General features: G+C 53.2%; 6 protein-coding genes across 6 annotated transcripts; 4 read left to right on the top strand and 2 right to left on the bottom strand.

The window, feature by feature from the left end:
- Nucleotides 1-504: 504 nt before the first annotated feature.
- aflT-5 (Efflux pump aflT) lies at nt 505-2,663 on the top strand (the record flags this gene model as incomplete). The annotated part of the gene is made up of 5 exons (XM_036640068.1): nt 505-1,049; nt 1,111-1,292; nt 1,349-1,430; nt 1,496-1,902; nt 2,014-2,663. The coding sequence occupies 5 exons, from the start codon at nt 505-507 to the stop codon at nt 2,661-2,663; spliced, it is 1,866 nt and encodes a 621-aa protein (XP_036495225.1).
- Nucleotides 2,664-5,428: 2,765 nt separating this feature from the next.
- SEH1 (Nucleoporin SEH1) lies at nt 5,429-6,769 on the top strand (the record flags this gene model as incomplete). Its single annotated transcript, XM_036640069.1, has 2 exons — nt 5,429-5,659; nt 5,723-6,769. The coding sequence occupies 2 exons, from the start codon at nt 5,429-5,431 to the stop codon at nt 6,767-6,769; spliced, it is 1,278 nt and encodes a 425-aa protein (XP_036494621.1).
- A 471-nt stretch (nt 6,770-7,240) lies between these two features.
- Nucleotides 7,241-10,770, bottom strand: bms1 (Ribosome biogenesis protein bms1; the record flags this gene model as incomplete). Its single annotated transcript, XM_036640070.1, has 3 exons — nt 7,241-10,519; nt 10,578-10,648; nt 10,707-10,770. The coding sequence occupies 3 exons, from the start codon at nt 10,768-10,770 to the stop codon at nt 7,241-7,243; spliced, it is 3,414 nt and encodes a 1,137-aa protein (XP_036494623.1).
- Nucleotides 10,771-12,143: 1,373 nt separating this feature from the next.
- On the top strand, nt 12,144-12,540 carry CGCS363_v008222 (Uncharacterized protein; the record flags this gene model as incomplete). The annotated part of the gene is made up of 4 exons (XM_036640071.1): nt 12,144-12,158; nt 12,225-12,265; nt 12,317-12,385; nt 12,450-12,540. The coding sequence occupies 4 exons, from the start codon at nt 12,144-12,146 to the stop codon at nt 12,538-12,540; spliced, it is 216 nt and encodes a 71-aa protein (XP_036494617.1).
- A 578-nt stretch (nt 12,541-13,118) lies between these two features.
- CGCS363_v008223 ([3-methyl-2-oxobutanoate dehydrogenase [lipoamide]] kinase) lies at nt 13,119-14,553 on the top strand (the record flags this gene model as incomplete). Its single annotated transcript, XM_036640072.1, has 2 exons — nt 13,119-13,324; nt 13,395-14,553. 2 exons carry the CDS (start codon nt 13,119-13,121, stop codon nt 14,551-14,553), a joined length of 1,365 nt encoding a protein of 454 aa, XP_036494619.1.
- A 381-nt stretch (nt 14,554-14,934) lies between these two features.
- Nucleotides 14,935-20,413, bottom strand: CHS6 (Chitin synthase 6; the record flags this gene model as incomplete). Its single annotated transcript, XM_036640073.1, has 3 exons — nt 14,935-16,303; nt 16,363-20,055; nt 20,115-20,413. The coding sequence occupies 3 exons, from the start codon at nt 20,411-20,413 to the stop codon at nt 14,935-14,937; spliced, it is 5,361 nt and encodes a 1,786-aa protein (XP_036494613.1).
- Between the last annotated feature and the right edge of the window lie 5,405 nt (nt 20,414-25,818).

A 25,818-nucleotide genomic window follows, 5' to 3' on the forward strand; every position in this document is an offset into this window, starting at 1 on the left:
ACCGGCCTCGACTAAGCTCTTCTGGCACCCATCCCACCGCCATTGCATCGCCGTCGCGCGAGACACTCGCGGCAGCCACCATACGATGATGGTGTACATAGTATCGCGTCGCGTCCGAGGCACCTTCACTGGTCGCCGACGGCCGCGTTGATACCATGCTAGGTAACCAAGTGTCCGTAGCCACCCATATGTATAATTAAAATGGCCTGAGTCGACCGATTCTCATCCGTCTGTGGTTCATGCCTGTGAACTGCCCGAGCGCCAAGCAGCGAGAAGAAAAAAAGCGGCGAAGGCGAAAGAAAAAGAAAGGGAACCAAAAAAAAAAAAAAAAAAAAACCCAGCCGAACTTGTTGTCCGCTCATTCATTATTCTAATCAATTTCTGCCACCAGAGCCAAAGCCTTTTTTTTCCCCTTCCCACCGTCTTGTGCGGCCCCTCCTTCTCTACCTCCTCGGGGGCATCATCGTCGCGAGTGGGCCTAATTAGAGAGCATCCCGAATCATCATGGTCGACACTCCCCCAGCGACCAAGTCTGCCGAAGGCGACGGCGCTTCTTTCAACGGCGAAGCTTTCCGAGCAACAAATACATCAACGCCCACCTTGGCCCCAAGGGAAAGCGATGATCACGTGGAGAAGAAATCGGAGGACAGGCCATCAACGTTACAGGAGAAGGTCACGGTTCACACGCCGATAATATCAGCCAGCCCTTCAGCCAATGCCAGCCAGCTCGACGTCTCGAAAGAGCCTAATCTGGACGAGAAGCAAGATGCAGAGAACCCCGCTCCGGAGGGGCTACCGGTTGAGATTGACGAGGCAGAAGAGAATTTCAAGCCAAAGAGCATCAAGTTCTGGCTCACCATCTTTTCCAACTTCATCGCCTTATTCTTGGTGGCACTCGATCGAACCATCATAGCCACCGCAATCCCACGCATCACTGACGAGTTCGGGAGCTTGGGGGATATCGGCTGGTATGGGTCGGCTTACATGCTCACGACTGCCGCTTCCCAACTGGTGTTTGGCCGAGTATATAAGTTCTACAATCTTCGATGGTACGTAGTGATACGACTAGGGGCTACAGAAGCGTTCGTGGCTGATCTTTTGCGCGTACAGGGTTTTCCTCAGCAGTATCTTTGTTTTTGAGATTGGCTCACTTCTTTGCGGCGTCGCTCCCAACTCGGCCACTTTGATTGCAGGAAGAGCCATTGCAGGTGTCGGCTCCGCTGGTATATTCACTGGAGCCATGATGGTCATGATTCCAATGGTGCCGCTACACAAAAGGCCAATGTTTCAAGGTAACCAAACATTACTGTCTTGAGCAGACGTGTCCAAGTTATAACACCAACCGTAGGCATCTTTGGTATGGTCTTTGGCCTTGCTTCCGTGATCGGGCCACTGATCGGCGGTGGCTTCACGGGCACAGTCACTTGGCGGTATGTTGCACTCAACATGTCTCTAGCTAGAATGGCTTGGACTGACGCGGGAATCCGGAAAACAGATGGTGCTTTTACATGAATCTTCCTATTGGAGGCGCGGCTTTGGTATACCTGTTCTTCATGCTCAAGGCTCCCAAGCAGCAACCACGAGAACCTGCAACACTTACCCAGCATATCTTGCGCCTTGATCCCTTGGGGACGTTCTTCTTCCTCCCCTCCATCGTGGCCCTTCTCCTTGCCCTGGAGTGGGGTGGGGCGACGTATGCATGGAGCGATGGCCGTATCATTGCTCTTTTCATAGTCTTTGGGGTTGCCTTCAGCGCTTTCGCCGCCGTCCAGGTATTCATGCCCAAGACGGCAACAGTTCCAGTCAGGATCATCACCCAGAGGACCATGCTAGCCGGAGCATTCTTCATGTTTTTCTTGGCTGGGTCGATGATGTTGGCGGTTTACTATCTTCCTCTTTGGTGTAAGTTCTCTCTCTCTCTCTCTATCTCCCCCCCCCCTTTCTTTACAAAAAGAGTGGGGAAAAGGGCCGGTGTGTTGCTTCGAGGAGACAACGTGTTAATTAATATTCCAGTCCAAGCTGTACAGGGTGCGGATCCCGTGGACTCTGGTATTTACACACTACCGCTGGTGCTCAGCATCGTGGCGTCATCCATCATTTCAGGGGGAGCGACGCAAAAGATTGGCTACTACGTGCCATCGATGATCCTCTGTCCATGCATCATGGCAACAGGTCTAGGATTGATGAGTACCTTTCAGCCGGGAACTAGCTCGGCACACTGGATCGGATACCAGTTTCTCACAGGTTTCGGCCTGGGGTTTGGCATGCAAACCGTCGGTCTTGCTGTGCAGGCGGTGTTTCCCAAAGAAGACGTGTCAACAGGTGTTTCCATAAGCTTCTTTGCGCAGCAATTGGGAGCAGCTATATTCGTCTCGGTAGGACAGTCGATTCTCAGCAACATGCTTGTGTCGCAGCTTTCTGGCATTCCTGGACTGCCTGCACAAGTCATTGTCAAGATTGGGGCAACCGACTTACACAAGGTCGTTCCGTCCCAGTTCTTGGATGTGGTCGTCAAGGCATACAACTACGCATGCACTAGGATCTTCTTGGCAGGCATGGGACTGTCATTGGCAACGCTTGTCTGCGCTCTATGCATGGAATGGAGAAATATCAAGAAGGGGAGGAACCGCGCCAGTAGAATCGAGCCGGAAACTGAGACGTAGTGATGGATCATCAGGCGAGGGAACGCGGCAAGGGCGACTTGGTGACAGAGAGGCACATACATACCAAATACGGTACCTTAGTTCACCTACCTTGTAATACCTACCTTAATGATGATTGTATTCGTTGGCCTCAAGCGATCAGGGCCATCTCCAGTGTAGCGCCAACACACGAGGTTGGGCCCTGAACGGGCTGCCATTTCGGGGCTTACTGACAGATGCCACACACAGCAACAACGCACGTTAGGCCTTTCAAACCACCGAACTCAAAAAAAAATTGCCGTCGAAACCGGCCTATTTTCGATTCCGATCACCTTTTTTCTCAGGTTCATGATCCTGCCTGAGTCAGGTTCGTTGAGTAAGGTACGGCTGAAGTGACGCTCCGCTTAGGCATCCGTTCCCGTGTTCAGCTTCTCATCAGATCTTTGTCGTCCCACATTACGCTGTCAATGTGCATGCATGCGGACGAGGCAACTGGCTCCACGTATTTTTGCGCGCCTGTTCCCCGATCAATGAACGTCCCATCAATTGAAATCCCCTCCGTTCGAGCCGATGGTTCCCATCTCGAGGGTCAGTGGAAGCACCACGAGTATGCCAAAGCAGACTGCTGTTCCTGTGAAACGCAAGAGGGCAAGCAAACCCAAAGTTCGAACAGGGTGCTTGACATGGTGAGCCCCTATTCATTACTACTGCATGCCCCTGTTCCCGCGGCTGTAAAGATTAACTGAGCGCAGCAAGTACGACACTCTTACCAACGAGAATGGTGCCTGGGCTGCGAACTGCTGACGCATGGCTACAATTTTTTTTATACAGAATAAGACGCATCAAATGCGGAGAAGAGAGACCTGCCTGCATACGTTGCACATCGACCGGAAGGAAATGCGATGGTTACGACCAAGTTATGCCGTCTCGACCGGCAGAGGCGGACGACGATACGCGTGCTCCCGCTCTGGTTGCCCAGGCATCTTGTATGCAGCCATGCTCTGAAATCAAGGCTCTGCGCATATCACGGCCCTTAGTCGCCGACATAGACGGCACTCACACGGAGCGTGTCTATTTCCACCGCTTTCGTCGCGTTGCTGAGGCCGGTCTCTGTAACCATGTCACCAACCTCACCAGTTTTTGGAGCCGATTAGCCCCTCGGTTGAGCCATGCTGACGAGGCTGTGAAGCATGCCGTTGTAGCTCTTGGCTCCGCGTATCAAATTTATCAGTCGGAGATCCGTCAGAACGATTGCAGCTCGTCGCGCCGGGACCTCGAAATTTTCACGATTCAGCAGTACGGCACAGCAATGTCTAAGTTGTCCAGCTGTGCCCATGTGCCAATGAGAGACAGAATTACCGTTACACTCCTCTGCTGCGTGTCTTTCATCTGCATAGAGACACTTCGGAATAATTGGCGGCCAGCGTTGACTCACTTGTCAAATGGCCTGCGTATCATTGAGAGCTTGCCGATGAGTACGCTCAACGAGCTTCGAAATGTTCGTCCAGCCCACGAATGGGAGAAAGCAACGGAAGAGATACTGGGGATGGACTATATTCTCCGTCTCTTTGCCACCTGGGAGGTTTCTTGTGCTCTATTCGCCGAGAACTTCAAGCCTTTCATCTCCATCAAGCTGTACGAAGGGCGAGAGCTTGACGACACGCCTACAGAAGAGTTCCAGTCCATAACGCAGGCTCACCGCGTCGTCGTACAGTACACCCGGGATGTATTCGCCCTCGTTTGGTTGACTCGAGAGCACCAAGGAGATGATGAGTTTTGGTCTCAGCCAATTCCCCAACGCCAGCACGAGATATTGACTCAAAAGGGCAAGGATATGGCAGGGCTTTTCGAAAGATTTCTGGCCATGCCGCAAGCTCCGCGGGCCGGCACGGGAGAGCATAATTCCATATGCCTAGACACGTTGCATTACGAGTGTGCACGTCTTCTCTGCCACAACCTACGCCAAAGACCTCATCAGAGGTCCCAATCTCCAGAAATCGTAGCTCGCTATGCGGAGCTGGTTTCCATTGCCGCTCTGTTACAACAAAGGCTCACAGCTAGGCAGAGGGAGACCACAGCCTTGCCTCGCTCCTTTACACTTGACATCGGAATCATTCCGCCGCTTTATTTTATTATCGTCAGCTGTGGGGATCCAGTCGTTCAGAAACGTGCCCTTCGACTGCTGCAGAACTACCCACAAACGAGAGAACTTTTGGGATGGTAACTCAGTGCGAAACTTGCTACGAACGGCTGAAAATATCAGCTACGGACCAGCGCACCCTTTGGAAGAGGTGCCCAATTCGCTGGCGTTGGGAAAGGGGATACCCGCGCTATATGAGAAACTCCAAGAGCTACGGATCAAAGTTGAAGAAGACTAAAAACGTGCTTAGGCAAACCCGGTATCGACAATGATTTACTCGTGTGTCCTAAATTGTCGCTGTTGGTCTACTCTACGCATGTGCTCATTTGTATGTAGAGAAGAAGATAAGAGGAAAGAAGGTAACAAAATCTACGACTTAAAGCCTCAGACGTTTCCGTTCATTAGCAAGTTGATTGTTGAGTGAGTACCTACTTACTTCCATATTAGGTTAGGTAGCTGCGCAACCGCGCGCACTGGTGGTCAATGGCCGATGGTACGTGCCCTTCCGACATCCTTCGCGGGGCTTTTGCTGTGAACCACATCATCCAAGCTACAATCGCCACGCAATCGTCGCGCGTCTGGTTTGCAACGTCGATACTCGAGAAGCGCATTTAAAAGCGCTACTTAACCCTAAAAGTCGCACACGATGGCGTCGTTTCCTCACGAAGTCCCCACAATCACCGAAGAGAGGACCGGTTTCGACTTGAATCTCCAGCATGGCCACCAGGATCTGGTTCAAGCCGTAGCTTTCAATGCCTACGGCGATCGCTGTGCAACCGGCTCCGTCGACGGGAAGATCAAAGTTTTCAACCGTCACAAGGATGGTGTCTGGCATCATTGCGATAATTGGGGGGCGCATGGCAGCGAGATTCTTGAGGTAGGCGATTCTGATGCTGCGCACAATCACTGCCCATTCAAGACTAACACTCCCTCCACCCAGCTCCAATGGCTTCCCCCGACCGTATATCCGAATCTCATCGCATCTCTCGGGATAGAAGGCCGCTTCAAGTTGTGGGCCGAAGATCCATCTGCTGCTCCAGGCCGTCGCTTCAGCGCCAGCAACCGTGCGACAACAAGCAAAGCCGCATACGAAATGCGCTCCTCGAAATACCCCTACCGCTCGTTTTCCATGAAGTACAACGAGGAGACAAGGCACACCTACCTTGCCCTTGTCGCCTCCGACGGTCGCCTGATTGTGTACGAGAATGAGCAACCTGAAAACATGTCCGAATACACCTCGATAGACGAGTTCAGCATATGTCCCAAGCCGAATCGCGGAGAAGAGGTTAGCTTCAAAGTTCGATTCGATTCGAATCCAGAGCCGTGTTACAGTGCATTGCGGGCAGGGGTCGCACACGACTCTTTAGGCCTCGTTGTGGCGGGTATGTCCTCGGTCAAGGTGTATCGCTCTAGGGACGTGATCACAACCTCGTACGGCGTCGCTCAATCACAACGCGAGTTCTACCTTGCTGTTGACGTTGGTGTCCATAGAGGCCTTGTACGCGATATAGCATGGGCGCCTGGGAATATCCGAGGATACGACATTATTGCGACGGCTTGTCAGGACGGGTTTGTACGCGTATTCCGCATAGACACACCCTACTCGTCAGACGATGGCAAGACATGGTCAACGGCGGAACTCACGAGACATGAAAATCACCAGGCGCAGGCATTGTCCAACGTAAGCCAGTCCACAGACAACAAGCAGCCTCAATCAGGTCTCAGTGCCAGTCTAGCTAAGTCTGGCTCGCACGTAGAGAGGCACTTCTCGGGCCAGCCAGGACAAGTGAAGCATATTTTCAAAGAAATCGCCAAGCTGGATAGCCATCGTACGCCTGTATGGCGCGTCGGCTTCGATGATGATGGCCAGATCTTGGCCAGCACTGGCGACGACGGAAAGTTGGTGTGCTATCGCCAGACTCCAAACGGCGCCTGGGCAAGAAGTTCTGAGCTGTCCATGGTGAAAACGAGAATGGCCCTGCCTTGAGCCGGCTCCATGGGTCGGTCCAGCTTACATCGATGGGCCCTCATCGCTTGCTCGTGCCATTTTCGAGCCGTGGCAGTTCTTCAACCGACGCGTAGCGACCAAAGTAGCATGGCCCCTCAAAGGCTAGGGGCCAACATGGCTCTCATGCAAAATCCCGGCTTGCGGCTATCGCAAACCAGTGTCTGACGCAGACATGGCTGCTGCACTACAGATAGTTGGTAGCGAGGGCAATCTGAAAGAAATAGACTGCCATGTTGGATCGGGCCGTCAACTTTGCCATCCAACTACCACACATCTCGAAATGCGGAATGACTCGAGTCACAGTCTTGGTTTTCAAGGAGAAGTTAGATACCCTCATTGAATGATTTCGCAGCCTTAGCCTGTCTGATGCGACTAATTGCTAAGCGCCCTTGATTACATATTCTACGAAAAGTAGTAGATGACTTTTGACCTGCCCTAGACATTCCCTCACTACTTCCTACGCTTCTGACCTCCGCCGCCGGCCCCCTCGTCCGCTGCTTGGCGCTTTCTGCCGTTCTTACGCCAGAATTCCTTGCTCTCCTTCTTCTCCCTCGCCTCCTTCTTTTCCTCAGACTCGGCCAGCTTCTTGCGGTACTCGGCACGCTTCTCCTCCTTTTTGGCGGCGCGGCGAGCGACCTTGTCGTTGCGGATCGTGGTAAGCTGCTGCAGCAGGTTGCGCGCCGTCTTCTCCTCCTTGTTGAGCACGACAGCTCGCTTCTGCATGTAGGTCTCTTTGTTCTGCTTGCGAGCCTGCACAATCTGTGACTTGAAGGGCAGCTCGGCGGCGAGGGCACGGGGCACGCGCAGAGGGTTGAAGTGGCGAGTCTCGCGCTCAATCTTGCGATACTGGCTGTTCTTTTGCGAAGGTGTCTCGATGCCCTCAGCGCGGCGCACCTCACCCGTAAGCCGCATCGCCTGCCAGCCGATGAGATTTGTTACGGGGCTGTAGAAGCGATGTGGCTTGATAGGATACCATGCTCGCAGGAAGACGATGTCGCTGTACAGAATCTTGTCTTCGAAGGTGGCACGGAAATGGCCCTCCGGCTTGGACAGTGCACGTTTGATCTGACCACGCACGCCGGAAACTGTCTTGATGGACGCGCCCTCGAATTTCGCGATCTCGAGCGACGAGTTGAACATGCCCTTGATGAAGGCCGTGTTCTTGTGGATCTTGTCGGCAGTACCCGTGAGCTTGAGCTTCTTGACGATTTCGGTTGATTCGTCGACGCTGAGGACTGTCCCCGTTGCTGCAATCCGGAAGCCAGGGTTAGATGACGAGAAGGAATTGAAACAAACAAAGCCGGAGTTGGGCGCGATGAGTGGACCGTAAATGGTTGCGAAACAATGCATATGCTCTGGTGTGTATTTCAGCATGCGATTTCTCGTTCTCGAGTCTGAGATGCTGTAAATAGGCATGGTCTGGAATCGCCTCCAGCCGAGGGAGAAGATCAATGGATCGTTCGTCTTGAGAATCTTTTTGTGCCACCTATGCTTTTTGATTCGGACCTGCACATATCCAAAGCGATCCTCGGTAGGGCTCAGACCACCAAGAATTAGAGGCATCTTCGCATCGAACATCTGAACGAACTCGGCCGGAATACCGTCCAGGACAATCTTGGCATACTTGCCGGCCTTGAAGCCCTCGACAACAGCTCTCTGCCTCTCGTCAAGGTTTTCGAACTCTGCCTTGTTGATATCCAGCTGCTTCTGGATAAGGGCCTTTTGCGATTCGTACCACTCGTCCTCGCCGAATTCCTGTTCGCCGCCTTCCCTCTGGGCATTTGCTTTGTCGTTGAGGAATCCTTCCCTATCTTCTTCCTCAAACCGTAGTTTGAGTTCCTCTTTGCGTTTCGCGTTCCTTTCACGCTCGTCCTCGAAGTTTTCCTCTTCGTCGGGCTCTTCGGGGCCGTGCTGTTCTCCGGTTTCCAGGTCCTCGAAGACACCGTCGCCTTCGTCATCGTCCTGGTCATCATCGATGCCGTCAAATTCATCGTCATCCCCACCTCGTGACGCCGATGTTGTGAACCGGCGCCTCAATGCCTCCACATTTGCCTGAAGAGACCACTTTGCGGCCAAATCCTGATAGTCGTACATGGGTATCGACCTATCCTCCACTTTGTCGTCCGTCTCCTGTTTGGACTTTTTGAAGAAATCGTCGTCGTCCTCTGAAGCTTCGATATCTTCTTCCCCCTCTCGGTCCTCACCACGCCACCTCTTCAGTGCTTCCTGTGGTGTTATAGAGTCGTCATACATGAACCTAGCGAGATCCGGTATATGATAGGAACGTCTCTTGCCATGCAGCCTCTTGGCGCGCTCCGCCATGTTTTCCTTCCACTTCAGAGCGGCCGCCTCCTCGTCCGAGTCGAAGCCTTCACCATCCATGTCCCCGTCCTCATCTTCCAGCCCAGAAATGGATCCGAGGTCAGAGTCACTGTCAGCGAAGGCTACATCCTCATCGTCGCCATCCCTTTCAGAATCCTTGAGGAAGATCTTGCCGAGCTTGCCCTCGTCGAATTCTTCTTCAACGTCAGACTCGCCATCCTCTTCACCACTGACGAAACCCTCGTCATCGACCATCTCCTCATCGGACTCTCCATCCCGGTCCGGGAGATGCGCAAATCGTTGGGTCTTTCGGCCAGTATCATTGTCCTCGACAACGTCTTTCAATTGTTCGCCGCCCTTGAAAAGCTGGACACCCTCCTCAGTCTGACCTAGCAACTTCCGCTCACCCTGAAGTCCAACAATGAGCTCTTCACCTTCGCCCCTCTCGCCATCTTCGGCGTCCTTGTCGAAGTTGAACCCCTTTTCCCTTGTGATCCAAATTGCGTCACCGTCGATCTTGAGACCGCTGCGATCTGACAAGGGGGCGTATAGTTTCTTCTCCTTCTCGTCTAGGCGTCGGCGTGTCGTCTTGCCTGTAATCTTTGCCATGGCTTGTTCCATAGCTGGAGTCGGGCAGGGGTCTGGAAGCACCTCGAGGTTGGCGACGGTAAAGTCCCCAAGGCCGGGAATATGCACTCTTTGGCCTTGGGAGGCAAAGTTAGTTCCTCTGAGGTAGCCTGAAACAACAACAGAGCGGTCGCACTTGGGGTCCTCCTCGATCTTGGTCGGATGGGTGATGTCTCGGTAGCTGTCGACGATGGTGTAAGGATGGGAGTTTCTCCAGACCAATGGTCGCGGATTCTTCATCACGGAGAGGAAGCGCGAGAGATTGTGAATCTCACGGTCAGGATAACGCCCATTCATAACTCCTGAGAGATAGAAGAGGTGTGCGCCTTGGTAGAGCTCGCTCCAAAGTCTCCTCTTGATCCGCTTCTTCGCATCTTTCAAAGTCTGAACTTTCTTGAACAAGTCCAAGTGAGTCAGAATCGTGAAGACGTTCCCGGGCATGCCGACGGAGCTAAATATATTCAAGGCTTCCATTGTCTCCATCTCGAAGCCGTAGTTGCCATCGATCATCAGCAGGACGATATCTGCGATCTTGGCCAAGTCGACCATGGCCTCGAGTTGATTGGGACACTCGACGAATGTCAGCCGCTGCTTCTTTGATGTAACAACGGTGATGGGACCCTGGGGGTCGGAAATGGTCTCCTTCGCATATCGACGGATCAGAGATTTGAGTAGAGTCGTTTTGCCGACACCAGGAGGTCCTATGATGGTGACCAGCTTTGGTGGCGGCTCGTCGGGGAGTCGGTCGACGAGAGGCACATGAAATCGCCTTTCTTTGATCTATCCAAAAGCATTAGTCAACGCTTGTGTAGAGTGCCGTCGGTTCAGGGGTGCGTACGTCGGCAGATCGCGCGTTGGACTTTAGAAGCTTTCCGGGGTTGGAGAAGGTGAAAGCCTTGGGGTTTCGATCTGGAGCGCTTGTGAGTATTGAACTGAATGCAGCCAAGGTCAGATCCATGTAGTTTACCTCCAGTATGACCTTTCTTCTTGTCCTTCGCCTTGCGGTGAGGCTTGTGCACTTGGTCGTCCATGATGGCGGCAGTGTTAACCAGTACTTTTGAGGATGCCTGTAGCAACCGGCGAGCGCATCCAATATTTTTTTTCCTCTGGTCGCGACGCTGCGCACTTACCTTCCTTAGCTTACCAGAAAATTTGTTATGGGTCTCGTCTTATCTTATCGCGGTAGTGTATCGATAAGATCACTGACCCATTGCATGGACCCCACTACGTACCTCGTCCCTGTAGGGAGGTAAGCTAACGCACTGCACAGGTTGCGTTACCCCTCTTGCACTACCCCTCCCTCCCTCTCTCTCTCCCCTTGACTCTGTCGATGAGGCCGATCATCGAGGCGTTGTATCACAACCAACACAAATGGACACCTGAGATGAGCCGGTTGGGAGGCGTACGTTATTCTTGTACATCCCAATTAGAATGAATGAACAGGCCACGGCCCTTGCCCAGCAGCATCTGGTTACAGTTGAGAAGCTACTGCGGGATGATGGCCAGCCAGAGATAGGTATCTATTTCACGCGAGGCGACATTTCTGCAAACCAGCCATAGTCAGCAGTGACGGCATAGCCGATGACGAGTGTCGTCGAGGCGGATGATGATACTTGGCAGATAGGCCTTGATTGGCTTCTGCGTCGAGTCACAAGACACCAAGGGGCTCCGCAATCGTCTGCGAGCAGACGCATCATGCCTGAAGAAACAAGACAGACGCTCGAACACTGAAGCTGCGGATTAGGTCGGTAAGATTTCTTATCTGTAATCTGGTACACGAGCGGCGGACATGGTCTGGGGCGTAGTTACGCAGTAGCGGTGTTCATTCAGATGTGATATGCGCTCCACGCGCGTGGGTTAAGGGCGGTGGCTGGCTTGAGGCAGCCACAGCACACGCAGACGACGTGGAGGGTTCAAGTGCGTTATGGGATGACGTATTGGCAGGTGTGGGACACCTCATTGAGGTGTCCGTGATGGATGGGGGTTGAATGCTCTCCGTACGTGCCACTCACACACATCCTCACCTACCTACCTACCTGACGCTCACGTTGCATGGGCCACACTGAAGCACCGCCTACGGTACGCTGTCTCCTCAGAAGCAAACTTCGCGTCACTTTTAGTTCCCGGCAAGTCGCGAAGTTCCCACACCCCGTTCAAGCCTTGCTACTGGCCTGTTCTCCCTACCTTACCTTCCTACTGACCTTCCTGACCTGTCTGTGCCTTCCATGCCTGGGAAAACCGGGCACGTATGAGACCCGTTGGCCTGATTATAAAGACTGCCTTGCAGGCGCACTCCTACCTGGTAATTTCACTTCATCATCTGCTTCAATCTCTACACACACCCAAAATCGTCGGCACATACTACCAACCTCAAAACTCTTTCCACTCCATACAGCCCGTCACCATGCCTACCTACATTGTATGTATCAAGCTTGCTTTTGACGTTGTTTCTGGAACGCATCTTGTTGACGTGATGCTTTCCTAGGTCACCTGCAAGGAGGATGCCACTCCGGAGCAATTCCAGGCGTAAGTCGGCAACTACGTTTCATGAAGCACACGTTTTAACTGTACACGCAGGGCCAAGAAGCACGCCGAGGACCAGGGTGGAAAGATTGGCCATGAGTACAGCCTGATCAAGGGTTTTTCGTAAGTCACTGCGACTATATAGTCCCTTTATGCTGACTACGACTGACCTAATCAACTCCGTCAGTGTCGAGTTTCCCGAAGACCAAATCTCCACTCTCGAGAAACACGAGCATGTCAAGCACGTCGAGAAGGACCAGGAGGTTCGCACGCAATAGACACCGAGCAAGGCTTTGCTTGCGGTTTCAATGAGCCTTGTACCCGATTCAGTACATACCTTAACTAGAATCATGACGTCCGTAATGATTTGATGCTCTTCTTTTCTTTCCCCTCCCACTTGCACCTTCTAGGCTCTATGCGTGACACACGTGAAAGATCCATGGCGTTACAGCAGAGCCTCGCGTTTCGCTGGGATTGTCTACACCACCGCGCATCCCCTCTCAAGATTGTCTCTGGATGAGTGACAGTCATGTGTCTCGGCACCATTCGTTCTCCGTACCCTTCGGCCGCCATTTGCTTGAAGCGCCCCGCGGTTGGCATCGGCCCCCGCCCGTGTCTCATCACCCGGCACGGAAGCCACAGGGATCGGTCTATGCCACTAGCCACCCCTGCCTTCAAGCCCCATGCAGCACGGACAGCACCCGGTGACTGCGCTAAGATCAGCTCCCTGCGTCTAATTCGTTCCGAGTCAAGACTCTTGTCCTGATGCATATGATCTCATTCCTTGCTAAGCCAAAGCTCTCTCCCTCGCACTCCTTGACCGCAAAATCGCAACTACAGCTCTTACAATGCCGCCATGAGGAGTATCGCTAGACCGTCGAGGCTCACACAGCCCCAGAGGATACCCCTACGAGCCTGCTCTTCTTACCCTTGCCGTTTCTTCACCTCACGCCATGGCCACGGCGGTGCCAACTCTTCCTATCTGTCGCGTGTCGACGAACACGAGATTGTGCAGCTGGCCAAGAAACCTCAGCATCCACTGAGCCTCGCCGATTTGGTCAAGTATTGATGACCCTCCCAGCCCGATATTCCCATGAGCTTATCAATCTGACGTTTGGTCAACCCAACCTAGACATGGCCGTCCTCCGCTGAGCGAAAAGTCCCTCTTCTCTTCGGCCAACTTCACCCTGTCACTACTACCCATTCGCCTTGCCCACCGCATCCAGGCCCTCCGAAACCTGCCATATATCGTAGTGTCGAACCCCAACATTAGTCGAATCTATAACAACTACGTCCACTCCCTCTCGACACTACTTCCTTGGTGGACTAAGGGCGGCAAGGGCGGCGAGAATGCGGTTCGGACGCTCGACGATGAGATTCGCTTCACAGAGGTCCTGGCAGAGCTCGTCGCGACACACACCGATACCATACCGATTCTTGCTCGGGGTTTCCTCGAGTGCCGCCGCTACATAAGCCCCGCAGAAGTCACTCGCTTTCTTGATGAACATCTCCGTGCTCGCATAGGCACACGCCTCGTGGCCGAGCAGCACATCGCCCTTCACTACAGCAGCCAGCCGCATTTCGACCCGGGTGCCAGTCCGACGCCATGTCCGGAGCATCCCAGCTATATTGGCGTTATCGACACCGCTCTACGTCCTGCTCACATTGTCGAATCCTGCGCTGGCTTCGTTGCCGACATTTGCGAACTGCGGTACGGCGTTCGCCCACACTTGATCATTGATGGAGAACCAGACACTACTTTTGCCTTTGTGCCAATGCATCTCGAGTACATCGTCACCGAGCTGCTCAAGAATGCCTTCCGAGCCACCGTAGAACACCGTGACAACAAGGAGCCTATCGTGGTAACGATCGCTCCCGAGCCGCCCGCTCGCAAGCAGTCGGGGCAGCCCCTCAAGATTGACGTGCCCAAAGAGGGTAGGGGTGAATTTAGGAGCGATGCTATACGGCCGCTGGATGACAACGTACCAGGAGTGACCATTCGGATAAGGGACCGAGGGGGTGGTATAGCCCCTGAGGTACTGCCCAACATCTGGTCGTACTCATTCACCACTTTCTCCGAAGACGATGAGTTTCCTGGTTCCGATAACGATGGGTTAAACGTGATATCCAATGCGAGTGCAGGCGGAAGCACTATTGCAGGTCTCGGATACGGTCTGCCGCTTAGCCGAGCATATGCTGAGTATTTTGGCGGTGGCATTGCTGTGCAGAGTCTATATGGCTGGGGTACTGATGTCTACCTTCGACTCAATGGTGTGGGCAAGATTCAATAGAAGCCTCGTTCTGATGCACTGCCAAGCAGTCAACGCTCGGTCGAACAGCTTAGATTCACACGTGCAAGGGGGGTAGGAAGCGTTACCAGCACGAGCGCCATCAAGATAGCGCATCATCTGTTCGGATATTCATACATATTAATTGAACTACTAGGAGATTGATTACCAAGTGGATGCCGTCCACATTTGATGCGTTACCAATAGCAAATATGTGCCCCTGACCAACAGAGAGAAAAACGATAGAATCGAAAATGACGTAATCGAGTAAAACTCGTTCGATGATCGATTGCGCAACGCCCCAAATTTTTTGACCAGTTTCCTGCAAATGCCCTCATTATACGACAGCGAAACGGCTCTTATGTACGATCTCTTGCAAATCTTTTACATGTTCGCCAGCTCGTTGTCGATCTGCCTGTCCATGAACGTCCTCCTCTCGCCGACGAGTCCGGTCTGCAGCCGCTGCTCAACCAGAGCACGCACTTGCTTCTTTGTGACGGTGTCGAGGTCCACTTCCCTCAGGACGCCCTGAATGGCTTCGATGATCATACCGTCGTCGGGACCTTGCATGTTGCCACGCTGGAAGTCGAACGACGAAGTAGATTGGTTCGCGCTGGGACGGTTCAGACCCAGTGCTGATTGTGACCGGCTACCGCCGAGACCAGGCGAAAGGCTAGCCTGGCCACGTAGGTTGGAGACGCTGGGACGGTTACCGGGGAAGTCTTGATAGGGGGTCTGCATGCGATGGATGTCGTGAGTACCCAGAGAGGCCATCGATTGCCTATTGGCCATGGTCTGGTCATTGTGGTACGGGCTGGTCGCACCCGATGCGCGAGCCATGTGGCCTCCGAAAGGAGCCGGGGACTGAGGCGGCATGTAGGTGTTGTTGCGGTTCATACCGGTGAGAACGGAGCCCTGGCGAACGGACGAGTAGACCGACCTGATCTCGTCCATCTCGTACTGGTCGTCATAACCCATGTCGGCCTTCTCCATGTAGCCGCCACGACGTCCAGGAAGGTTGTTGGCCATGGCGTAATCATCCCATCGCTGCAAAGGAATGCTCCTGGGGTCAAATCCTTCGTCGTCAACAGCGACCAACTGCTTAGCGCCCTTCTCTCCAATGACGATACGAGTGTTACCCCAAGAAAAGTTGTCCTGGTTCCAGAAAGAGTAGATGGGAAGGGCGAAGGAGTAAATAGGGAAAGCAAGAATGTAGATGATCATCCATCCGATATGTTGCCACTGTCTCTTCAAGATGAATATCAAGGCTTGTAGACCATACACTGCGGCGATCATGATAATGGAAATGTACGGAATCTGGCCAGTACTGGTAGCCAAGGTGTAAATGAGGTATCCGAGATAGACGGTGGTGGCGGGGAGGATGATGGTTCCGAACAGATCGATGAAGACGATGAAGCGCATGCTGAAGCAGCAGAATCCGCACATTTCCTTCAGCTTCATCAACTCAAAAAGGTTGTGGATGGTAGAGTTAATCCAACGGCGACGTTGAGACAAAAGAACGCTCCACGATTCGGGAGCTGCGGTTTGGCAGTACGCATCGGGAATAAATTTGTACTTCATAGACGGGAAATATTTCGTCATCAGCGTTGTAAGGTAACGATCCTCACCGAGAGACAAGAGGTTCTTCTTGTGAAGGGTGTCGACGTCGCAAACACTGTAGTCGCGAATTACGCCGTCAGAGATGATGAGCGGCTTGCCCTTGTCAACGGTTCGCAGACGGTACATGGTGAAACTGATGCGGAGTTAGTCAAGTGTCCCCAGTGCGAAAGTCATCGGCAGTCTTTGACTTACCATCCAGGCAAACAGGTAACGCTACCGAAAAGAGACTCGAAGGCCTTGGCGAGGTTGTGGGAAATGAAATACTCGTAAACCTGGATCATAGTCCACCATGTTCTGTCATCATTCTGCAAGCCGGTTTCGCCGCAAATACCAGCAATCTTGGCGTCATTGGCGCAAGCCGATACAAGTCTATTCAGCGAATCTTCCCTGACGCAGGTATCGGCATCAACCATCATGAGATACTCGTAGAGTTCTGGATCAACCCCAATGATGTTGTTGATCTGGTGGAACATCTCAAGTTCAAGAGGACTCATGGGAGCGCGGTGGTGAACCCTGTTGAGGAAGCTCATCAAAAGAATCTGGGAATCACGCTTGCCTCTGTTACCAGGCTTAGCCTTGGACTGCTCAGATTCCTTTCCAACCTTGACGACAACGATGTATGGGACTACATTTCCCTCAAACTCGTACAGACCCGAGTAGACCTTGCCGTAATTCAGCTGCTCACTGCCAGTGCCAACAGACTTGAAAGGAAGCGCGGGTGGGTCAACCTTGGGATCAACACCGAGGATATCCAGAACGATTTTGGGGGTTGGACGATCGTTGCCGGCACCAACGATGATACCGTCACAGATGACGCAAATGAGCTTCCGTTTGTTGTCATATTGCAAGGCTGTAAGGGAATCGAGGGCTTTCCGTAGTGAGTCTTCGCCTTCAGTATAGGCAGGAACCTGGCAGATAACAAACTTGTCCTGGGGAGCTGGACGTCGCTTCGAGCCAAACTGAAGGGCGGACAAAAACTTGATAAGAATGACGGAGCAGAGAATGATCGTCATCGCTAACATAATGTAGTTGTTTGCTTGACACTTGGCGGAGTTACGGAAGTCCGGAATACCAACGTAGAAAAGATTCTTTATGCAGTTCATACTGTTCTGCACAGATGTGTTCTCGGTCGTGTTCGTGGCCGCAGTCTTTATGACGTCGTTCCACAAGTCTGTGACATCTTCGCCAGGGTTGTTGGAAACGACGTTGGTAAGTTTCGTATTGAGAAACTTGTACGTGTCGACGTTCTTCTGTATATCCATGGTATTATAATAGTCGGTCAAGTCGTAGACGGCGCCATCATAGATAACCCACATGTGGCTGTCGTTGGAGCCTTCATCTGACACAGTCTTTTTGTCCCAGACGAGGTCACCCTTGTAGTATTCCTTCATACGGGGCAGGAACGTCTTGCTGTACCAGTCGGTGTTGCCCAAAGCACTGGTGCGGTCGGAAGCGTAGTAGCCAGACGTATGGACACCCGTGGTGTACTCCGGGGTGTTGTTCGCCGTCAACTGAGTGGTTTCCGCGAGTCCGAGACCAGGACATACCAGCGTCAGGGGAGGGGGAAAGTACTCGTCCAAGTTCATACCCGCGAATGGCAACATATTGTCCTTGGTGGTCTCGATGGCCGTGTCAGAGTGTTGCGTCTTCCAGAACTTCGAAATGTCGTAAACGCGACCTCGAACGCTGACATAAAAGTCGGTTTCGCCACCATGATACCCGACTTCTTTGGTATTCCAAGCCTTGTCGAAGTTGGGGCACAAGAGTTTTCCGAACCAGATAATCCAAAAGACGATGGCAGCATTCATGAGAATGATGAACCAAACGAGGACGAGCTTCTCGCGCCAGGCCATGCGGACATCGGGCCGCTTCATTCGGCCAACAAAACTCAACAGAGGAGAAGGAATCCACCAGGTCCAAGCCCAGACGATTGCGACCCAAATCCGTCGCTCCTTGGTCATCTCCTTGGTTTCGACATGTTTGCCGTCAGCAAGCTCGGGATCCATCTGTCCGACGAATTCGCCCTCGTTGTTGTAGAAAACTTGGCCCTTGTAAGTATCACCCTTTGTACCCAGTCCATAGTCTCCTGACTGTTGCACATTGCGCATTCCAGAAGGGGCAATGGATGGTGCTCGCATGGCGTTGTTGTGGTTCAGCGTGGCTTGGGAGAGATTGCCTTGGCTGTAGTTTCGCTGATGAGCAATGAGGTGATCACGGCTACCATTAGGAGTTGTTTCGCCAAGCATGGGAGTTGGGAAGTAGCCGCTGCCGTTTGCCGAGTATCCCGACTCCAAGTTGTTGGCAACCATGACGTTACCCATGCCAGGAAGGTTGTTGTCCAGTGGCTTCATATCAAGCATGCTCTCGGCCTCCCACCACGCAGCCTCCCGTACCCAAACACGTTCTTTACCGATGACTACTTCGCCATTGGTCCATCCGCGCTCGAGAATCCAGGTTTCAATGCCCTCACGGCCATCTTTACAGCCAAGCGCGGCATAACGTTGGACAAACTCGTCAATGTCGAAGTCTGCTGTGAAGTCGAGGTTCTTGTTGCGTCTGTTGGCCCATTCAGGCAGGCGCCAGGCGCGAAGCTGGCGGGAAACGGTACCAGCGGACCAGGCAGAATTCACCGAGGGCAGGGCAGCCAAGCTTGCAGGTGAATCGTCAGTAGGATGAACGGCAAGATGGTACCAAACACGGCTGGAGCTCATCAAAGACAACAGGTCGATGCGACCAGCACGTCCCAAGGTGATGCCTTCGCCCGCAACGGGGAAAAGCAACTTCTTGAGGAAAGCATCGTCGTCTGCAGAATGTCCAATCTTCTCGAGGACCTCCTCACGCTTCTCCAACTCATGCTGACGGTCCTTACCGGCCGCACCTGACATGATGCCCATCTCAGGGCCGACCTCGCCAATCGCAGTCTGCATCTCTCGCACGATAGTGCTGCCTGCAGGGGGGACTTCAACGCCATCCGCAATCATCTCAGCATTAATGCCAAGAGTATCATCGAATATCCCCCTCATAGACAAAGCCTTGCCCAAATTCGGATCAGGCACATCCAATATAGTGATACAGACGGTGTCTCCGCTGTCACCATTGGAAGTGGGCGTATGAGTGCCGCGGCCGTCAATGGACTCAGCACCATCTTTGATACGCTGCATCTGGGCAGAAATGGCCTCGTTGGCTTTGGAGATGACCCAATCGACCAGTGCCTCGTAAAGACCAGCAACAAAGGTCGATCGGTCCTGGGTTGTACACTGCCTGGCAAGGGTCTCGGGATCCATGCCTAGCAGCCCACTGACATCCTCGCAGATTTCCTCGAAGACCTCCTCATCGACATGGTAGTCCAGAGTGTCACCAAGCTTCAATAAGCCTGCAAGTGTGGAAATCAGGTTGCGGTGAGCGGAACCCTTGATACCGATTTCTTTCAAGGCGGAGCGGAAGTCATCAGCAGCGGCAGCATCATCGGCGGTCGGCAGATAAGAGGGAGGGTCGTATGTGCCGGATCTGGAAAGTAGAGCGTAGTTGGAGGCAGCCTTCAGGCCTAAGAATTCTCTCTCGGCAGGGGTGGAAGCCGAAGTGAGGAGGTAGTAGAAAACGTCAAAGGCGCGATATCCGGCCTCAGGAGGAATACTAAGCAGACCCTTGGCAGTATCAATGCCGCCCTGAGACAAGGAAACTGATGCCCCATGAAGATTTCCCGTCAGGTTAAGTGTCAAGGTGACACCGAGAGCAGACTGGCGAGATGCAGAAGGGTTGTATGGGGTAGAGCACCTGAGGAATGGTTGGATGGCTTCCAATGACCTGAAAACCGACGAGGGGATCGAGAGGGGGAGAGATGAGAGGAACGGGGTGAGGACAGAGGGCGTCGATGTGTGAAGAGACCTGGGAGAAATCAGCGACCAATCCAGTTGAGACCAAGTACAAAGTGTATTGAGTCTTACCCAAGGACGATGCAGCCGTCCTCGGCACGGCGACGAGCGTGTTCCCATGCTCTCGCACCGAGGGTAGGGTCTATGGTGCCACCGGGTCTTCCATCGGAGCCGGCCTGAGCTGCGGTGAGCCATGTGTTGACGACGAGGCTCGTCCCAGCATCCAGATTGTAGGGCTGGGACGACAAGTAGATGTTGTGAACGGCGTTGAGGAGAGTGGTGGTTGACACAGGGGTAGACTGTTGGGCACCACGAGGGCCTCCAAGACCCTCGGATGCCACCGAGTACATGGACATTCGACCGCTGGCCATGTTGATGGGGTTCGAATCGTGATGTCCGGCGTGGACAGCCCCCTCGGAGGGTCAGGACTCTATTCGGGGTCGTTTGTAAGACGGATTGGGTTACGAACGAAAGTTGAACAGGCGTCGAGGTCGTGGCCTAGAGAGCGAAGGGCAGCCGTGGATGGAGAGAATAACAGAAGGCGACGAGGAAGAAAGGAAGCGAGTTATTCTGTGGTTGTGCTATTACGAGGAGTGGTAAGACGGATTGAGACGGAGTGCAATGCGATTTTTCGCTGAGCAACGCGTAAAGTTGTGCTTCGAAGGTGGGCGCGAAGCCGATTTCTCCCTTTCTCTTCTTGCCTTCCGGCAAACAAACGAAGAAGTCGACAGTAAATCGAAAGCAGGAGAGAGATCCAAAAACTCAGCGAACGATGGGACAATCAGATCACCAAAGCGAGTGAGGCGTCTGTCGAGGGGGAAAAGAGGTAGGAGGAAGAAAAGCCAAGTTCCCTGTCCAAGGCTTCGACAACTGAAGATGAGAGTGATGGAAGAGGGTGACAGGCGAAAGGGGAGGGGGGGGGGGGGGGGCAGGTGAAGCAGGTACCTCGATTTTGCAGGTTTTCCCTCAGGCACCTAGGTAGGTAGGTAGGTAAGGCAGAGGTACAGACGCAGGCGGAGGAGCAGGCAAAGCATAGGACACAGCTACCTAGGTAGGTAGGTAATAGAAGCAGCCAGGCTGCAGACCAGGAAGTTTAGGGAGTGACGGAACGTGGGTCTCGTACAGATGGATAGGTAATAGGAGCCGAACGAGTGAACACTGAAAGTTCGGGGATGGTCTGCCGCAACGCAGCAAGAGGAACAGTACGAGCGTGTCCCAAATAGAGGCTGAGAACTCCCGAGGGTGCTGTCATGCGATATCGCATTGTTCTGCAGCTTACCTTAGGGAAGCCCGATCTGACGGTTCACCACACCATGGGCCTGCCACTCAGCTCGTACAGCACATCAAAATACAGCACGCGTGCCTTTTGAGATTTTTTTGAACCCCCTTCTGATCACACCCCCTTCCCTTCCTTTGATTTCGTCGCCTTCCTTGCCTTGGCCCCTGGGATGAGGCGGGCGGAACACGCCCAAGACGCAAAGTGTCACTCCAGAGACCCCCGGCCAATTTTGGACGAAAGAAAGGAGACCCCGGCAACGTCGCCAAGGGCACTCCCTAAACTCAGCATGGGGCTCAGGTTCCTTGCACTGCTGCGCAGAATGGAGTGGTCAATCCCACCGGTCGGCCCGCGGGCTTGCACTGTAAAGAAACCCCGACTTACCTAACCTGCGTTTGCCTGCTTCATACTGCGAGTACGCGACGTCTTCAACCTCAGCCACTTGATGCATTCACATGAATTCCAGATGTCCGCAGACACCTTACCCCAGGAAGTCACAGGGCAGGCATCCGTACGATGACAACTCTGGGAGTGCTTGGAATCAGTCATTCATTGCAGAAGCAGAAGCAAGTTTTACCTGGTGCATCCATAGCTGGGGCTGATGGCCCACAATGGCTTTCAGAGAGAGAGAGAGAGAGAGAAAAAAAAAGAAAAAAAAAAAAGGGCGAATACAAGCAACTAACTGCACGAGGTTGCCAAACGACCCCCTCCACGACAACGGCGACGGCGGCGGTTCTTTGACAACCGAACATCCATCGTGTGTGCTTTGCCACCGGTAGCTCGCAAGCGCCAGGAGTTGACCATCGTCGTGCTGGTCCGATGTGCCAAGGCAATGCAACACGCATGACAGACCAGGGCATAACTGCCACAGCGGAACAGGGGGGGATGCAACATGCAACACGCTCAAAACCAGATTCTCAGTCAAAGACGACATTGTTCCATAACAAATATCCGTACATACTATGGTAGTAGAAAACACGAGCAAGCATTACTTCGTACGCCCAGCCGCCACTCGCCCGTCTCCGCGAGTCCACAGTCGTTCGTCGCGAATTCGCCGCCGTGGCCACTAGTACAGTGGCTTGACTGGGACTGCTGCAGATCCGGCCGCGGGCAGTCCTTTTCTTGGAACAAATACGAGCCTGGAGCCCCGGGACACGCCCGGGGAGGCAGTGGAGAGGGCGAGAAGTCGGCCCACCCAGCCGATCGAACGGTGGAAAATGCATTACACTAAATGCGAGCTGCGTATCTGCAGCATGTTCTTGGTGCCGACGGCGGCTTCCTCAGAGTGCGACTCTGCCATGCAACTGCATACGCAATGACCGCGGCCTCAACCAGTGCTTCTATGAAGGGTCCTGCTGAGTCCTGAGGCGATTCCATATTCCAAACGGCGGCATGAATCATCGGACGGGCGATGGATGAACAGTGGGTGCAGGGCGTCCGTGTAATTACGCTCGTCCTCACGCACTGCAACAGTTCAGCTGATCTCGTGGTTCCGGCAGGAAGAAGGAAGCTCATACGTGTCTCCATACCTTTGGGTTGGAAGTTAAGGATGCATCAACAAGCTCTGTGCGTTTGTAACTGCCACCGTCGTGAATGCGAGATGGTGGCTGGGCTGGCTGGGCTGGCCACGGCTGGTTGGCTGAATGTCTCCCAGCTGAAGAGACAACAGCCCGCTTCTTCCCTGGTTTTAGTAACATTATACGATATCACTGAACCAACATGTGTGTTATTGTTATTATTGTTGTTGTTGTTGTAGTGGTAGTAGCAGTAGTAGCAGTAGAAGTAGCAGTTGTTCTTTTACCGACCCCCTCTCGGTGCATGGGGCGTCCCTCTTTTTCCCGCCGATTGGTGCTCATAACTGACGGCATAGGATGCATGGCCGGAGTTGGCTTGGCTGAGGAGATGGTTGGTTGGTGAGCAATCGGGCTGGAACGCGATGAGGCTGTGCACCGAGTAGGTATTGTTGGCCTGACGGTTTTTTTTTCTTCTTCCTCTTCCTTTTTGCTGCGTACTCAAGTACGTAGTCTGAATCTGATGTATGCGAATGACACTACAGCTCTAGTTGCCTTAGTTTTGTATTCGCAGAGGGTGTAGTGTGAGGTAAGCTGAGGTACCTTACCTTACCTTACCTTACCTTACCTTACCTTACCTTATCTTGAGGTCAGTCATTCCCTCGCATCGTAAGGTAAGGTAGGTAGGTAGGTACGGATAGATGGACGAGACGTGATGCAGCCCAGTGCTTTTTTTGGACCATCCAGCGGGTTAGCGGCCGATGGGCCCATTCAACACCGGCTCTTTCCAGACCCAGTAGATGGAACCCCACGGCCCCCTTTTTTCCCAATTTTCTTCAAGCGTCCACCCACTGCACACCCAGTACTTGCCCCGTCTCTTGCTCCGTCTCTCTGTCTCTCGTTTTTACCCTACATCATCATTTTACAGGTCCTTTTTTTTTTTTTTTTTTTTTTTTTTCCCTTCTTTTTAGCCTACCCCTGCCTGGCGTCCCGCTCAGTCTTTGGCCCACACCCGGGCTTCCTTGCAATCTTTTCTCGGCTGCTTCCCTGTCCTTTCCATCTGCTAGCAATGGAATCCCCCGACTAACCCGCGGGTAAGGTACGTATCATTCTGCCGAAGGTGCTGGACGTGCCGTGACGGAGAGGAAAGGGACTCTCTGTGCACTGTGTTCTGAGTGACTTCCCCAGGTATGCAGGTACCTACCTACGCAGTACAGTCCGCACCACATTTCCTTCTCTAATTGAGACGATGATAATTCGAGGCAATCAAGGCCCAAGCCCGGGTTCTCCACGTCTCCTCCCACCGTGGCAGAGGCCAGAGCACCCAGGGAACAGCAACGACTTCGCGGCTCGAACCGCCTGCCATCCAAACTGCCCAGTGCCTGCAACTCATCAGACATCAACCATGCAAGTATGCTTCCTTCACATTCAAACTCAGAACACCGCCCTCCACTTATACTTATTGTCATTCCGATGCTCGTCCGATGGCTGTTTATGGGATGAACACCACCTCCTCTCAAGCACGCTCCGAACAATACATTCCCGTCAACATCATCCTCGCATGTTGCTACAGGGACATCGTGCAATTACACACTGCATTCCAGATGCTGCAAGTTGCCAGAGTAGACACATTCCTCGCCGCTGTCCTATCGGACCAGGAAACATTCAGTCTCCTGTTACCCCTTGAACCGCCATCATCGTCATCCTCTTCGCCATCACCGGCGAATTCTGCGGCCCTTGATACGGAGACATGTGCGAAAACGCCGTTGTTGGGAGTTGGGACGCCACGCAGCAACCCGTCTTCTAATGGGTGCACAAAGTTTAGGTAGGGCATTTTTGAACCTCAGTCCATCGTTGCGGCCTCCAACGTTTTGTTTCAATCCGGCTAGCTGTCGCCCATGTGCCTGTGAAGCCAACTTCAAACAGCCTCGTTGCTACCGATTCTGGCGTATGCAATGCCATCTTGTGCCTTTCGTGTCCTGGTGACGGCCCCCAAAGGAGACGAGAGCAGCGGAAATGCATATAGTGGGACAAGACGCGCCTATTCCCCATGCCCGGCACTATGATTGCAACGGCGAAACGCTGCAAAAACAAAACCGGCGGCTTACACAGTGAGAACACCCCTGATCTCAATACCACTCGATGTTGTCATAGTCTCACCTCAAAGGCCGCCAAGGCACGCCTGTAGAGCCCGGTGGGAAAGGGGGCCCGCGGGAGAACTTCAGGCCTCACCCGATCAATCTAATCTTCACCCGGGGAGCGTTGATTACCATGATGATCTTCGGACCGCCAGCGGTTTCTTGGTCCCGACTCCATTGGAGCCATTCTACCCTATACAGCGACATGACTTGTATGCGACAAGCGCCCTGCGAGAGTATTACCTCATCATGTCTTTGCTGTTTACTGGTTTGTTCGGGAGTTCAGACGACGCGAGGCGCAGTGATACCTTCGGTACGAACGGACAGGAATAGAACCCACGCTAGCGATGTGCGAGTGCACGTATGTAGGTATACGGGTACCAACTTGCTGGCTGGAGTGTACTCATGTCCATAAGCATCGTAGCTTGACGGCAACAGGCTCAAGGAACCCCGCAACGAACCGCTGGACGATGAGGAAGCCGGAGGGGATATCTACGTAGACACTGAGAGAACACTGGCGAACACTGCATAGGATACACTCTCTACGCTAGGAGTACGGACACATCAGAATGAAGAGTGGAAATGTACACATGGAACGAGGTCAGTATGGTCAGCGTTGGAAGCACAGTGCGCCGCACTTGATCCACTACAAACCGAGATCAGGAAATACAGGAATGGGAATAGTCGAGAAGAAAAACGAGCAGGGGTAAGGGCTTGTCATTTCGTCGTCCCCGAGCCTGGATTGAGACGACAATAGGCAGGCAATGCCTTGATGCTGACGGAGGTGTCGTGAATTGTTCCCGGTCTCCACTGCGTGTCCAATGTGTGTGTGGTGCTCGTGGCACACAGTT

Source organism: Colletotrichum siamense (assembly GCF_013390195.1).
Source record: "Colletotrichum siamense strain Cg363 chromosome Unknown KSG_Cg363_contig05, whole genome shotgun sequence".
Lineage (NCBI taxonomy): Eukaryota > Fungi > Ascomycota > Sordariomycetes > Glomerellales > Glomerellaceae > Colletotrichum > Colletotrichum siamense.